Here is a 14,951-nt window from a genome sequence, read left to right as displayed (position 1 = left end):
AAGATCAATCCCCATAAGTTTTGCTTACCTAGCTTGATATGGAAAATACGGCGGCCATCAAGTGCCGCCGTTGGCGATGCTAACGACATCGCTTATTGTAGCTCTGGAACCATAGAGTCAAGGGTTTGCTAGAACTGGGTATCTAACCGACTACATGACTTGCCAATGCAGTTTAGCTTTCACCCTAAATATCATAAAATAGCTGCCTTGAGGTTCGTGAGGCTGGAGGGCTAGAAAAAATATGGGAATTTTCGTTGGGGTCCATAAGTTATAGTAGAAATCGACTCTCTGTACGTACAATTCCAAGAAGTTGAAGATCTTCACAATTCCAATCTCCATGGGCTTGGCCTTTGGTAATTTATGGCGATATCCCAGCGAAAGATATAAGGACTTCGGTAAACAATAGCCCGGAATGGGAGTCATATCCGACGATGTCCACTTTCTTCGATGTAAGAAAGTCCACCCCCAAGACTACTAATATCGTACAGTAGCGTTGTTTTTGAACCGGTCACATGAACGGATGTCCCGTCCTTTTCCTTCCTTTGATATTATTCCGTGATATCGTCATAAGGATTAGGGTGGAAGCTAATGCTCACCGTCGTTTGAGGTCATAATAACACCTGGAATGCATGTGTGTGATAAGATGTGATATCACCATGCAATGACCATGTCTGCCATGTGTAAACGCTGTATCTTTGCACATCAATCCTTTTGAACATCTTGAATCTGGAAGTCGTAATCCTCATCCTGAATCCTTTATTTCTGTTTCATGCAAATGTCTGTGATTCTACGCGCTTGTCGTGTTTGCACAGTGCTTTTCAATTCGAAGCCCTGTTCCTTGTAGCGCGAGTAAGACCCCAGTTCAATAATTTCCCAACGGATACGCATCTTTAACCCACCAGCCATGAAAACGCCACGTGCCGAAGACGAGATCCATTTCCATGGTGTTACCACAGCCATAGACGGAAGGATCGATACCTGGGCCTTTGAGAACCTTAATGGTACAAACTAATCGACAGGAATATATGAACGAAGCGCTGATACCTGATTCGACTTATCTTAGCACTGTCTTAGCCATTTAATTCGTGAGCTTGTCGAACATCCGATGTTATTCCGGTGGGGCCTAATGATTGATGTTGACTGCCTCGAGCTGCCTTCCTCGACCCTTCCAACTTCACTGAGAAAACAGCCCTGATCTTTAGATATCTTTAACATTACTTCCTTTTCTGGATCAAAGCGCGATTTCAGCCGATGAATTTCCCAAGATTCGATTCCTCTGGGCTATATCGTCGATCTGGTATCAACCATGGGAATAAACGGAAACAATTAACGTACAATCGCCCAAGTGTACTTGATGTTAAGCTTCTCCATAGTATGTCATACTATGTGGGCATAGTATACATCCTGAACTCTAACCGCCTTCATGTCGTATGATTTCCGATTTGAACTCGACACTACGTTAGGACGCCAATGCCGTCTGCCTTAATGATCTGCCGTAATAACCCCCTTGTTGCCTGACTGTAAATTGCTTCCAGATTGCTTCCAGGTAAGATTTTAAAGGAGAAATCGCGTGGCAATTGTTACCGGCGATGCAAAATGGATCGATTGAGTTTGGGGGCATCGACCTTCCTCTTTTGCTACCATAAATCAGCATGACGAGTCGAGCGCTAAAACGCTGTGCCGAAAATACACATTGTGACGAAAACAAATTCCAGAATAAAAATGCCAATTGCTGACGGTCCGCAGGGAGTCGGAATCTAAATAAAAACTTATCAATTCATCAAATGCTTAAGAGGAAGGACCCCCAAGTTTATATACCTCTTGTCCCTTCGTTTGCTGCCTCAATACCCCATTCTCCTACAAACTCCAATCATACCACACACCTACCACTTCCAATGGAAGGAATGCGTTCCGGCCAATCAAGGTTCCGCTCCCACATCTTCAAGGCAAGAATGGGGTATGCATCTCGAATCATTTTGAATTTTTAGTATTTAAGTAATGCCACTGTCGAACACAGGCACTCTCGTGGTCTTTGTCCTGACGCTCCCGTCCAGCTTTTCCCGAAGATGGGGTTTAACTGGAGACAGAATAAGGAAGTGTTAAAGTTTAACTTCAATTCCTGGAACGTGACCGTGCTACAATATCAGAATTCTGCACCTGATCGACAAGACGTTGAACTTTATAAACATGCGTTCATATTCCATTCCTCAGCCTTACGGAACCTACTCGAAACACGAGCTGAATACGCGTGAAAAGAAGCATAGCCGCTAGACCCCAATTGCTAGAAGCTTCGTGCCCAGAAATGTTGGAAAAACTTTAACTTACCGATATGCAACAAATCAGATTGATCAGTAAACAAATCCCATCCATCTTCCAAATCCCATTCATTCTAGCCCTGTCATCCCATCCTCAATCCCTTCTCGCACATGGCAAACAAGCATTTCGTTCTGCACACCACCACTAGGTCAACCTCCAAGCCTTTCCAAGTCACCGGGTCCGAATACTCTCGGCTCCGGCGCCGGCGGAACCAAATTTTCGGGCACACCTTTTCTCACGTAAATAAAATGTGTACCGATACCCTTGTGCATGTTTTACCAAACGAATTGCATTACATTTCTACGCTATCTATGCACTGCATAGCATAACTATCCGCAGCCCCTTGCGACTGCCCGTCCCGTTTCGCTTCCACGACATCGGAATGTAGATCAAATAACTGACGGTACCCAACCACGTTCATTCCTTGCCATAATAACCTCATTTTTGTTGTTAAAAACTCCTTTGATGAAAAACTTTTGTTTGTCGTCAATTGAGTAACCATGCAAACCATGGGGCAGCTATTAGTTCTACCAAAATGGAATTCTAACGCTGTAGAGTCAAATATCAATGTTCCTGAGCACATGCCAGGTAGTACCCTCCTTAATATCATCGTATGAGACAAACTTCAAGTCCTTTACTACCTGTTTTTTCGCCCTTCTTTTACTCTCAGCTCCTTCTCCTCCCTTTATATCGTCTCAGCTGCACTAATAGTCATCGTCGTCGGGTGGCGGACTCTCATTTCGATACTGTGCACGCGACATAGCCTTGGCCTTCTCAAATGCTGCAGTCTCATCCATTGAGTCATCTTGAAATTGCGCAAGTGATGTACTGTCTCTCCAATGCGCTTCGGATGACATAACCGTTGCAAGCTTGGTACTTTGGTGGGTTGGTGTGCACCTTTGTGCAGCCGAACCCTCATTATCTTTGCGCATAGTCAGAATAAGTCGCGGCCTGACTTGTTTGTGTTTACCCTTGGAATCTTCTCTCACCGGCTCGACCGGTTTAGTTTCACCCAATGACATTCTTATTGCCTTTTGAAGATCATCTTCCTCTTCCTCCAGTGTTTGCGGTGAAGCCTGTGAGTTCCATTTTCCTATCGCTGCACCGTATTCGGCATTAACGCGTGGGTCTCCCGTTATCAAAGGGGGATTATGATTTTCGTAATCGTTACACCATTGCTCACCGTCATTTGTCTCATCAACGTAGAAATCCTCCCTCTTTTCCAAATATTCATGTTCTGTTTGCAGAAAATCCAATCGACTTTTCATGATTTTGTACCCCTCGGAGCTTCTGGGGAGTATACATATTTGTTCTTCTAGCTGATCAGACTCCGTTTCTAGAGCTGATATTAATCGATTATAATTCATAAACCTATCATGAGAGAACCAGCGCGAAGAATTTTTCACATCGTCGGGCCCAAATCCATTTGCGATAGCTCGCATGTTAGAATCTATTATATCAAAAATGATTCGGGCGGCCCTTTGTCGATCATCTTCGGTTGCCGGAATTTCCATAGATACCGCTCCATCCCGAATATCTTGTAATTCTCTCTTCTTTTGCTCTCTCACAGTTTTGTCACCGCTCGACCTATTCTGCCCGAGGACTTCCATGATATGCATCGACGCAAGCTGTAAATGACGCAATTCAACAACCAGCTCACGACTGGACTTCTCCCTGGCAGTCTTTTCTTCGTGGGTAATTAATTTTCCGTTGACCCGCACCCGCTGTCCTTGACTTGGTTTTGGTCTTGGAGTTGGAGGTAGACCTATGGCTACTGTGTTCGATTCGATGCCTTCATTAGCCCTGGAACCATTGTGAGGCTCTGAATGTTGCGCCGAGGAAGACGAAGAAGGATTCTTCCGTGATTCATTTTCAAGCTTCCTTCGCTGATACATTTCAAGCTCTCTTCGCTTACACAGTTCAATTCCCGTCGTGTCTGACAGCTTGACATTATGATATTTATCGACTCTTCCTTTTAACATTAATTCTCTGGCCTTTTCATCAGTCAACGGCTCCCACTCATCGCCATTGTCTTTCACTTCCTTGTAATGCAGACGGAGAATCTTTCTAGGTTCCCCTTGAGCGTCCCAATCCTCATCTGAATAGTCTTCTTCATCGATTATATGCCTGCGTCGACGTCTTCTGGCTCTGAAATCGTCTGCGGTGTCATTTTGAACTCTGGCTGTGGAGAATGTGCGCTGCGATGAGTCAGGCTGGTTAGCAGCAGTGAGTCCTTGTAATGGCGTCAGAGGAAAAGGATCTGGAAATTCCCAGGGCTCTCGAGGTCGCAACGAATAGTCCCTGGGTTTATAAACGTATTTGGGGCGTCTTGGTGGGGAAGAGTCTCCCTCGGACTGTGCACCACCTACGTCATCCATGTTTACATCATTATTTGATGGAGACTTTGACGCATCCATAGAAGATACGTCTTTAAAGAGTTGGCTTTGTGGAGGCGATTGAGCCACTCTTGATTCTGACAAAGAAAACATAGGTTCACTACCTGGCCGATATTCAGGAGGGGATCTTGGATAAGTACTCGGCATCTTTGCAAGATTATAGCTCCTAGGATGTCTGGCTCCTCGGTCCGATACAGGATTTTCTATCTCAAATACTGTAAAGGAAGAAGAGGTTTCACTTTCAGTGTCAATATTGTGGTTGTTGTCTGAATTCGGATCAGAGATTAACGGTGTGTGAAAATCCACTGTGATGTTCGCATAAGAGGGAGGTGGAGGCCAGCACCTGGTGAATTCAGCAATAGTACTGAGATTGACATTTTTATCATAACACCTTTGCGAGATGTATTCCTGATCAAGGTCAGTCAATCACCATATGGCTTTTTCAGGAGCACATACATCCAGAATTTGAGACCAATTGTTGTCGTTGACCATGTCCGAGCTCGAGCTTGTTGAAGGTTGAAAATCTACCTGGGTGTTAGACATCAAGTTGCAGATAAACTTGATGAGCAATAGGCTTACAACGGCGAGGGTATATTTTGGACTTGCGACACGCAGGTCGAGAATCAGAGTCACTTTTTTTCACAATGCTCTTTAGATGTGACTTTCTTGGCGCGTTTTTAAATATCATGTTCTTGTAAGAAAGTGACCGCTTGAGAAATGTTCTTCTCTTGGACCTCGATTGTATATTCGTCCATTGAGATCTACGGGTAAGGAATTCTTGTTCTTGATCCTCCTTTGGCACCAACTCTGTGCCATCCAATCTTTGAAATTGTACCGACTTCATGGGAAGGTCTTGACTGATTGAGAGACTAACGGAACGTTAACAAGCACTCTCGCTGGGTTTATGGCTTAGTACCTTCGATCGTGGTTGGCTAGGGTCCTTTTATTAGAGCTTGTATGTAGGATGGATTTGGAGAATAATACGTACGAGTTATAGGCCTCTTTGGAAGACCGGAGTATTGTGTTGATACTCCGAGATTGAGCACCTACGCATTGACACGGATTAGTTTTTAGAGGTCCGAATTCTGTCAACCTAGTCTACTGAGCTATTGGACGATTACCTCTTTTAGCTTTGAATCGGAGTTTCTGTAGCTCTGATCATCACTAAATCGTATCTCCGTCATCTCACGAAGAGCTGTTTGCGTATCGATCGAAGAGGTCCCATGGACAGATTCCGGGAAGAGGGGAACTTGTTCTGCATAAGTGAAACTCGTCGAATCCTGTGAATTAACCGATCCCGGGTCTGTAAAATTACCCATGTTGCTAGAAAACAACGACGAAGATCTCAAATCCTCCTTGGTTGTTGTTCGGAAATCTTCGAGTTTGTGTGAGTATTAGTGGTAATAGAGAAAGCTAGCTCGAATGGTGGTCACCAAAAAGTTCTAGAATCTGCTGGAGTGAGAACCACGATGTTGGCAAAATCTATTGGTATGCTAGTTCTACTTAGCGGAGAGGAATTCGCGTTGAGGACCTCCTTCTTCTAGGCCTTCAAGCAAAATCTGACGTGTAGACTCAAAATGTACAACGACAAAACTATAAAGAATAAGTGTCCTATAAATAAGGAGAGACTGGTGAATTTTGAAAGCACTGATGTATGGATGAAGTATACTGTTTTCTTTAAGGTATAAACATCTCCTAAATTGTTACAAGAAAACAAGAGCAAGGAGGATTGTTCCCCTGCTCTTGCCTTCTCTACCGCGTGTGCTTCTTGTGAGACAACCCACATCAAAATGAAGGTGCCTTCCTGAATCCAGAATTTTGATGGAAGGTGCAGAAAGTCAAACAACAAAATGCTGTCATATTGAACCCTAAAATTCAAAGCCTACTCGGCTATGGCCCTCTAACACATTGCGCATCCCAAGGAAATCTTACCTTCGTAGACAAATCTGGGGATAAGCCTAGATGTCCAAGACCGCCGATTTCATACAGCCTCGCGTAATATTTTATTGCATGCCATACTTGCATATGTTTGGTCCAAGTTCTTGTCTTATTGCCTCTGAAATGTCCGCGGCAGCTCACAACACATTAAAATGTCTCCATTTCCTGCCCAGTTCACTGTTCATATCGCAATCGAAGCAGAGAATCCACGTTGCCGTAAGCCAGACACTGTTGACCATAGCAGCAATGAACGACCACTCGAAGGAAAATATTTACTGTCCGAATAGTTAGCATTGAATCAACAGCATAAACATTCATCGCTCGATTACTGGAGCGGAACTTACTTTCGGATATGTGATAAACTGTTTGAGAATGATTCTTTAAAATACAAGTAGAAATTTGGGAGGTCGCACTGCACGAATATGATCTGAAACAACAAAGCCAACTTGAATTCTGGATATCGCAAAGAATTTTCACTCTTCCTAAGCTGCATGGATTCTAAACCCTTTATGAAGGATGAACATTTAGAGGTAAATGTTCAAGGACTTCAGCCGTATCATCACCGACTCTATGGTGGTCTGTAATTCTGGAAGATCACAAATCTTCTTGCATTTGACGAAGCACTATCTCACTGGTAAATGTGATGCTGATTACATAGCCGTGGAGCGTTTAAAGGTCATGAAACCACCACCCATGCCATAAGGTTGCACAATTGATTCAACCGTCAAATCAGTGTCGAATGACAAGACAGATTTGACCGATAGAGCCAGTGGGGTCAACAGTCAGATCAAAATTACAACAAAGTAACCATCAGATTATATATAATGATGCATAGAAATCAGATGAAAGCGCAAGAAAAAAGAGAAATGCGGTTGCATGATATGAATTTGTGAGAACCTCATCACCTTGTCAGAATGCATCCCTATCCTACCAATAAGGCTAGACGTTAGAAGCTTCAATATTATCTTATAACTCCATTAACTTGTCCGATACACGCTCGCATAACAGTACAACGAGTGATAAATTGGGCGCAAGACGGACTGAAACAAAAAGAAAAAGAGGAGAAATTTGTGGGAGATGTAATCACGTGATATGACCAGATTAACAAGTTTTTGCTGGAGTTCGTCTCGAGAACAACTTGGATTCTGCAACAAAGATCTTGATAGATTGTTCCACAAATCAGGAAACTAACACTCGAGTTTTTAATATCGATCAAGAACGCACATGGTTTACGAATCTCAAACTTGACCCATAAAGAGCATTCAGCAGCGAACGTCGTCAAAGAGGAACAAACGATGGTTGTTCAGCCCTACATTTAAGTCTCACTGCGTTACCTTTGTCGTTCCTGAATTGAGAAATCTTTAAGAATGGAAAAAGTCTCGCGCTTAATCTCCTTTGAACAACTTCCTCTGAAGAAAGGTTTACCGAGCTTCTATTGGAATTTACTCGATCTTCGATCTTCGATTGAGATCTAGATCATGATGGAACTCTTTGTTGACATGCGGAACATGAGCCTTCCGAGCTTGGCATAAACTCATCCTCCTCTAGACGACCAGCTTACGAGAGCATGAAATAACTCAGAAATCATAGCGTTCGATGGTGTTATGATTGAAAAATGTTTGCTGACTATAGAATAAAGAAGTCTAGATGTCGTATCCTTTTTCTAGTAGAAGAATTCTGCAGCCATTATTCCCAAGGTGTGACTTCACGGAACTGTTCATGAGAGCCAATTGGCTGATGTTCTGTCTAGAAGGGGTTTGCACGTTTGCGGGGTATCACATAGCTAGTAATCAAAAGAAGATAATGGTTCTTGTGATCTTCAAGGAGCTCTGAAAGCAAAACAGAATGAGGTACGTTTCTTTCAAGAAAGTAAAGTCGGCAATTATAAAGCGAGTGTAAAATAACCAGGGTATGATGGACTGTTACAGGAAATATCTACTAGGATATTACACACACTATGAAGATTTTCAACGCTGTAATTCTATGTCTCTTCGCTAGTATTCAGGTAGCTATTGCTGATACCAGTACTTCTATACTTTCATCATGTACAACCCAATCTTTAACCAAATCTGTTGCCGTAGTCAAAACCATCACAACACGCAGAGGCGAATATTTCTACGCTTCCAATACTTTCTTTAGACCTGCTCCAACCACAGTTACAGTCACCCTCCCTGCCAAAACAACAATATTCACCACTACCCAAACAACCGTTCCTGCAGCAATTAAAGCTAGGGCCACAGACCCTGTAGTGATTGGTGTTGACGAAGCCTCTAAGAAGCCTCGAAGTCTCCCTGATGATGCTTCACGCGGGATATCTTTTCCTCGAATTTTGCCTAACAGGTTCAATTTCCGATCTCTGTCTGCAAAGGCTATGTATCCCTACGCAGTATACTGTGTATATGAGATCAGACGAGTCTCAATCACGACAGTTACGGGTGCACAACAAACAGTAAAAAAGACTATCACCCCAAAATACACAACGACGACGGTAATTCAAACTGTAACGGTATAACTGCAACATTCTTTCAAGTCTGTATGCTTGCTACTTCGCCAGTTATCGAACGTGACGCACGGAGTCGATATTTCACCACTGTAGCAATTGCTTCTCGTCCACAGGTTATGCGATAGGATATGTACAATGTGAACAATATGATTTCATCCGTTGAACAGATACGCATCACAACATTCGTTTCGGGCGTTGATATTATGGGGGATTTTTCTATATGCTGATCCAGACAGTGCCTAGTAGTTCTACACCAAATAGGCACGATCGGGATTTGAGTTACGGGCCACAACCCGAAAATCTTGGGCTTGATTTTAAAAGCAGACACTATTTATGATACAAGAGTGCAAAGAAAAAATAAGTTGAGAATGGAGTATGTTGGCATGGGGGATCTACCAAGCTCTTGGACAATTTATTCCTCCAAAAAGTTTGATTATGTAAAGTGCAAAAGTAATTCGATTTGATCACTGATGCTGCATTTTAAACCATTTCGTCTTGATAGTGTGATTACATCCACCTTGTAAATCTTTGAAGCGATCCAGTATGAGGCTTGCAACATCAGTAGATAGAATCTATAGTTACATCCTACCGCAGTGAACCAGAGATCTATAAGACTACACACAACCTTCTTGGCTAAAATTAGCAAACCCTCGATGATCAGACCAGAAATAATGCGTAATAATCTCACAGTGCAACTTCTATGATCAAAAACTCAAAACTAATGAACAGGCATGGTGTAGAAAAATATTTGAAATAAAAGAAAATCATATTGCATTAGTTATTCATATATATCCGAAACCTCCATAGAAAACCCAATCTCTCTCTAGCCACAACCAACAGTATGCCCCAAGACAAACGAACACCCGAATGAAAGGCTTGTAATGCTCAAAACAAACTGTGACGCTCGTCATGCATACACCTGTCGCCAACAATTATCATTACTCTATTAATTCCGACTCAAGGAAAGTGATGCCATTCCCAAGCAAATTATTAAAATCTCAACTCGAAACGAACGAATGAATGCGAACAAATTCATCAACGAGCGAGAAGATGTTAAGTCGATTAGGCCATAGATCAAATGGGATAACCCATCTGCATTCTCAGGCTACAATCCCGAATCAATCTGATCCACCACCGTCGTATTCGTGAACGCCGCCCAATCTCTGCAGGTCTGGGCCATAATACTCGGAATCCTTAACTTCGCAATATCTGCTGGTCTTTCCAAGACACTCACATACAATCCACTACCAACATGGAATGCAATGTGGCAATGCAAAGGCCAAACACCTGGATTGTCAGCCGTGATTTGTAGTACCATGTAGCCGCCAGCTTGAAGGGTTTGTACATCACGACGCTGTGGGTTAGATGGTCGAACGACTGTTTGTCCATCCCAAAGTCCGACACCTTCATTCAAGACGAACATGTTGTGGCCGTGAAGATGCATTGGATGAGAAACTGCAGTGGGGTTGGTAATATAGATACGGATGGAACTATTGTCGCCGAAGTTGTAGACGTTCCATTCGGGACTATCTGGGTATGAGTTGTTACCCTGATTAGATAGGAGAAGAATTGGCTCGTTATAGTTTGCACGGAAGGAAGAATTGTTCATCGACCATAGCCAGTTTCCAGAAGCATTTTGTCCGAATCCAATATCGATTTGTTCCGTTGTGGGTGGGTTTGGATCAGGTGTAATAGGGTACCAAGGTGTCGTTGCGTTAAGAGGGTCATTTGCGCAGACATTGGCGACAGAGTCATTGAATATGGCGGAGGCAGTAGTGGTAGAGTTTAAATTAGGTTCGAGACCATAGTAAACGAGTGCCTTGGCTTCAGGGTTCTTGAAAAGTGAACATCCAGCAATTGTTGATCGCATCCAGTATGATCCTGTTGTTTCAGTCGGGATACCTTCGACGATGACATCGGTACGCTGGCCAACTCCCAAAGTTACGACTTGAGTTGTGTAAGGAATGATAGGGACGAAATCATTGGCAATGACAGTCATGTTGTGTCCATCGATTGTGAACTTCTGCATTCCTTCAGTGCCGGCGTTGATGAGCCTAAGTCTGTGCTTCGATCCAGCTGTGAGCTTGAAAGTAGATGGCATGTAGTTCTCATCATTGCAGGTAGCGTTATCACCGGCAGCTTTTGTAGAGCAATCGAAGAATCCTTTCCCTTGGATAAGATTACTATCGGAACTTACAAGCTGATGGTTGTTAGCATATGTTCTTGTAATTAGGGATTTAAAAACTACTTACAACTCTGTTGAGGTCGGTAGACATAGAATCCTCAACCAATGAGTAGTAATCTGGGTGATACCAATCGTTCAAGAGTATCGGTCCCAAGTCTTGTAAGAATTAGCACAATTCGGTCGATCCTCGGGCAGTTTACTTACCATAATCATATGGAACAGTTTGGGGACCATGAATGATCATAGGACCAAATATACCAGCATTGTACTGGGCAGAGTAATGAGAATGCCACCAACTTGACCCGTAAAGATCGGCCAAGAACGAATATGTGAAGGTTCCTCCAGGAGGGATCGGACATTGTTGAACTCCGGGAACACCATCAAACCATTGACTTTCCTTTTGCAGGAGTCCATGCCAATGGAGTGCTGTACCTTCTTCGGGGCCTCTGATCTCATTGTGAACAGTTACTTCAATCGTATCTCCCCAGTTGGCCTCGATGAGAGGGCCGGGGAAGACGCCATTCACTAGTATCACATCTCTTTGATAACCATCTGGCGATGCTTGGCCTCTTTGAACCGTGAAATCATATCTTCTAATCACACCGGTGTGTGGTGCATCAGCTGTTGTAGGATCAATGGTCAGTCATAATTTCAAGAATTTGGGTCGGTAATTAACTTACTATAGGGATTGGAATTGTTAGCAGTCCTGTTGCCCCATGGAAATCCTTGAGGAAGGGGAGTGACAGGATTGCTGGTTTTCAGGAAATTTATAGGCAAGGTCGAATAATTGTTTTGGGCAGAAACGAGTGACCCAAAAAGGAGAGTGGCGAGAGAAGCTAGACCCCGCATGTTGAAGGAATGTAAGAATCAAGACCCAAGGTATTAAAGAGTGAACCTTTGATGGCGATGATCTGATGCTGATGTGAATGTTGATGTAGAATATGAGACGGATATGTACAGGAGGTCTTGATTTATATAGAAGTACTTCGCAACTCAGTCGAGTAAAGATACAAAAAAAGCTAGTAAAGTATTGAAAGGCTACTAAGCTGATCAGCAACACTTGCATCTTGCGGGATTGAATTCGTGCCATGCCTGGATGGATCAGATAGGCTTGCAGGACGCTCAATTGCATGCATTGATCTCCAGGTAGACATGGCAGAAAAAATCATCCGAACCTGACTGAAGTTGTAAATATAAGCTTGACGGCACATTAAGAATGTCTGAGGTTGAGGTGAGAGTATCAGTCCTGAGTTCCACATATAATCCACATCGTAAATTGCTTCGGTATTATGCCGTGCGAATAGTCTACACGGGAGAAGACCAAAGTTCTGAGTCTTCATGCCAATAAGTGCACAGTATAATGGTCATCGAGCCTTTTCAAACAGATGTACGGCATCAGTTTCGTGCTTCACCGATTAATTCCCCTGCGGATCGCATGTATATCAAGATTACAAGGGGAAGTGAGAGCACTAAAAGTCGTTACTGACGATCGAATTGATGGAGCAAGTCTGTTTGATGTTCATAGGTCATGCGAACCCATGTCTTTACATTTTTGTGGATTCAAACATGACAATCATTGGCTTGAGACTTACGTCTTTGGCTGTCATGCAGTCTGTCAAAGGCTACCCAGAATGCTTGGCAATACCAGTAGAAATCTAAATCCTTACCCCAGAATGATGCTAGATGCTCGGCAGATATCGATAAGCTTTAATGATTGATCGTGGTTCCTGCAGAAGAACTCGAAGTTCAAGCCCTAGAATGCCATAGAACGAATAACCAGGCTTGTAATAACGCATTGCAACTTGAGAGAGTAGACCTTGATCACTTTTCTGTCATGGTCTCGAGATCGTGCGGCGTTCACTGAGGAGCTCAAAAACCACACTTAAGGATTTGACTATGTTTATTTTCAAAGGCAGCCAGAACACGTGAAAGTGAATGATCCCGGAATATATATCGGAAATTAGAGAGAAATAAGAAATATCTTCCAAAACTATGCACCCAACAACTCGTACCAGTAACTCACCGAGTCAGACCAACTAGAGCTATCGAGATTTACATTAATGACAATTGGTAGTTCAGTGGATTCAACCACTAATTTAGCGGCTGGGCCCTGCGATCCCTACGAGTACTCATCGCCAAACGAAGTCGCGAAAACATGATTGTGAGACTTTACATTGAATTAGGATTGACATCCAATATACTAGCCACAAACCTATGTGTCTGTAGAAACATCGGATATAGATAACTGATATCCCGAAGAAAAAAGAAATCATCTTTGTGAGACCAATTTTTTTCTGGAAGATGGAGTTGATTTCGACTTCGGGCCACTGCCGACATAAAGGAGTTGTGGCTTGCAGGAACCCACGAGCGAGACTTCAAGGATATTGAAGCGGGATCGACTTCCAGGTTGAAGCCGAAGGGAAGATCCTCGGCGTAGGGGATTTCCAGGACCGATGTAGTGGGTTCGTGGTAATTTGAAAGGGACAAATCACATTCTTCGTTTGACGTTCCCCGAATTGAAGTTTCTGAATTTACCTTGTTCCTCGTGTCTGGGTACTTGGAACCGCGGGCTCGATGGTTGTCACGTCTGCTAAAGACCGCTCGCTGTATTACTTGTGTGGTACTTGTGCGTTTTGTGCTTGTATACCTGGTCCCCGTAACTCCTGCCTCCGCAATGAATATATCACGACTGGCTTTGTCCAGATAAAATGCCTGCTTCGTATATCTTCGCATTGCGAGTTCTTCGAGGGATGGAATAATGGATTCTAGAAAGAAGAAAACCAGCCTTAAGTTCTATATATAAGTCAGCTGAGAATATGTTTTCGGATTGGTGAAGATCCCGCATGATGAACCTGCCCGTATTTGATAGTACTAAGACCTTTTCGGATCTGATCCTTGTTAGTTTAGTGAATATCCAAGCACAATTCAGCCTCGACGTTGCCTAGAGCCGGAGACATCAATAATTTCTGCCAGTATCTAGGTAGGGTGTGCTAACGTTGTGTGTTTTCTTTTGGCAAAGATTGAAATGCTAGGGAGGCAGATCAAGCCACGTGATTGGTGATTGACTCAAAACCCGTCCCGAGCCTTTGTGCAAATTGTGTTGATGCTTGATTTAAAGCTGCAAGCCTCCTCGCTGTGCTTCTACACAGCGATATACCAAATGTGTTAGATGTAACGCATGTCCTCAGTGGAAACCTGACCATCAGTTCAATATGGACTGGTTTTGTACTCTTAGGCATGGTACGTTTGGCTACCTAGTGCTTGCATGCGGAATCGAGTAGAGAGCTCCACGGGAGATTCTTTTCAAACCCGATATTCGTCCTCACTGGCGCAGTTGAAACTTCGGTCCGCTGAAATTTATCGGACTTAGTTTCTTCTTGTTTTTCATTCCATAATGCTTGGTCTGTCCTACGGTACAACTTCTCTTCGAATGCTTTCCCCTAGACTCATGCCTGGAATCTTGCCGATAATTTGGACATTCCAAACTTGTTCTTTTGGCCTGTGAGAGAGATACTCGTATGAAGTCGATGTCAATTGCATATGAGTTCAATACGAATAGTTCTCAACAAGTTACATACAAACGAATTATCAATTGCGAAATTCCCTGAAGGAT

At 43.2% G+C, this 14,951-nt stretch overlaps 7 protein-coding genes across 7 annotated transcripts; 2 read left to right on the top strand and 5 right to left on the bottom strand.

The window, feature by feature from the left end:
- Window positions 1-191: 191 nt before the first annotated feature.
- On the bottom strand, window positions 192-960 carry Bfra_004085 (uncharacterized protein; the record flags this gene model as incomplete). The annotated part of the gene is made up of 4 exons (XM_037334490.1): window positions 192-222; window positions 299-471; window positions 621-754; window positions 792-960. 4 exons carry the CDS (start codon window positions 958-960, stop codon window positions 192-194), a joined length of 507 nt encoding a protein of 168 aa, XP_037193024.1.
- Window positions 961-1,070: 110 nt separating this feature from the next.
- On the bottom strand, window positions 1,071-1,425 carry Bfra_004084 (uncharacterized protein; the record flags this gene model as incomplete). The annotated part of the gene is made up of 4 exons (XM_037334489.1): window positions 1,071-1,191; window positions 1,214-1,281; window positions 1,336-1,362; window positions 1,384-1,425. 4 exons carry the CDS (start codon window positions 1,423-1,425, stop codon window positions 1,071-1,073), a joined length of 258 nt encoding a protein of 85 aa, XP_037193023.1.
- A 1,040-nt stretch (window positions 1,426-2,465) lies between these two features.
- Window positions 2,466-2,758, bottom strand: Bfra_004083 (uncharacterized protein; the record flags this gene model as incomplete). Its single annotated transcript, XM_037334488.1, has 2 exons — window positions 2,466-2,579; window positions 2,621-2,758. 2 exons carry the CDS (start codon window positions 2,756-2,758, stop codon window positions 2,466-2,468), a joined length of 252 nt encoding a protein of 83 aa, XP_037193022.1.
- A 262-nt stretch (window positions 2,759-3,020) lies between these two features.
- Bfra_004082 (uncharacterized protein) lies at window positions 3,021-6,031 on the bottom strand (the record flags this gene model as incomplete). The annotated part of the gene is made up of 6 exons (XM_037334487.1): window positions 3,021-5,120; window positions 5,169-5,236; window positions 5,292-5,581; window positions 5,629-5,644; window positions 5,701-5,758; window positions 5,834-6,031. 6 exons carry the CDS (start codon window positions 6,029-6,031, stop codon window positions 3,021-3,023), a joined length of 2,730 nt encoding a protein of 909 aa, XP_037193021.1.
- Window positions 6,032-7,564: 1,533 nt separating this feature from the next.
- Window positions 7,565-7,969, top strand: Bfra_004081 (uncharacterized protein; the record flags this gene model as incomplete). Its single annotated transcript, XM_037334486.1, has 3 exons — window positions 7,565-7,595; window positions 7,659-7,729; window positions 7,817-7,969. The coding sequence occupies 3 exons, from the start codon at window positions 7,565-7,567 to the stop codon at window positions 7,967-7,969; spliced, it is 255 nt and encodes an 84-aa protein (XP_037193020.1).
- A 638-nt stretch (window positions 7,970-8,607) lies between these two features.
- Bfra_004080 (uncharacterized protein) lies at window positions 8,608-9,278 on the top strand (the record flags this gene model as incomplete). Its single annotated transcript, XM_037334485.1, has 2 exons — window positions 8,608-9,085; window positions 9,109-9,278. 2 exons carry the CDS (start codon window positions 8,608-8,610, stop codon window positions 9,276-9,278), a joined length of 648 nt encoding a protein of 215 aa, XP_037193019.1.
- A 980-nt stretch (window positions 9,279-10,258) lies between these two features.
- On the bottom strand, window positions 10,259-12,187 carry Bfra_004079 (putative laccase-1 precursor protein; the record flags this gene model as incomplete). The annotated part of the gene is made up of 4 exons (XM_037334484.1): window positions 10,259-11,353; window positions 11,406-11,494; window positions 11,543-11,959; window positions 12,019-12,187. 4 exons carry the CDS (start codon window positions 12,185-12,187, stop codon window positions 10,259-10,261), a joined length of 1,770 nt encoding a protein of 589 aa, XP_037193018.1.
- Window positions 12,188-14,951: the final 2,764 nt, after the last annotated feature.

This window comes from Botrytis fragariae, assembly GCF_013461495.1.
Source record: "Botrytis fragariae strain BVB16 chromosome Unknown tig00000050, whole genome shotgun sequence".
Taxonomy (NCBI): domain Eukaryota; kingdom Fungi; phylum Ascomycota; class Leotiomycetes; order Helotiales; family Sclerotiniaceae; genus Botrytis; species Botrytis fragariae.
This window is presented reverse-complemented; position numbering and strand designations above follow the sequence as displayed.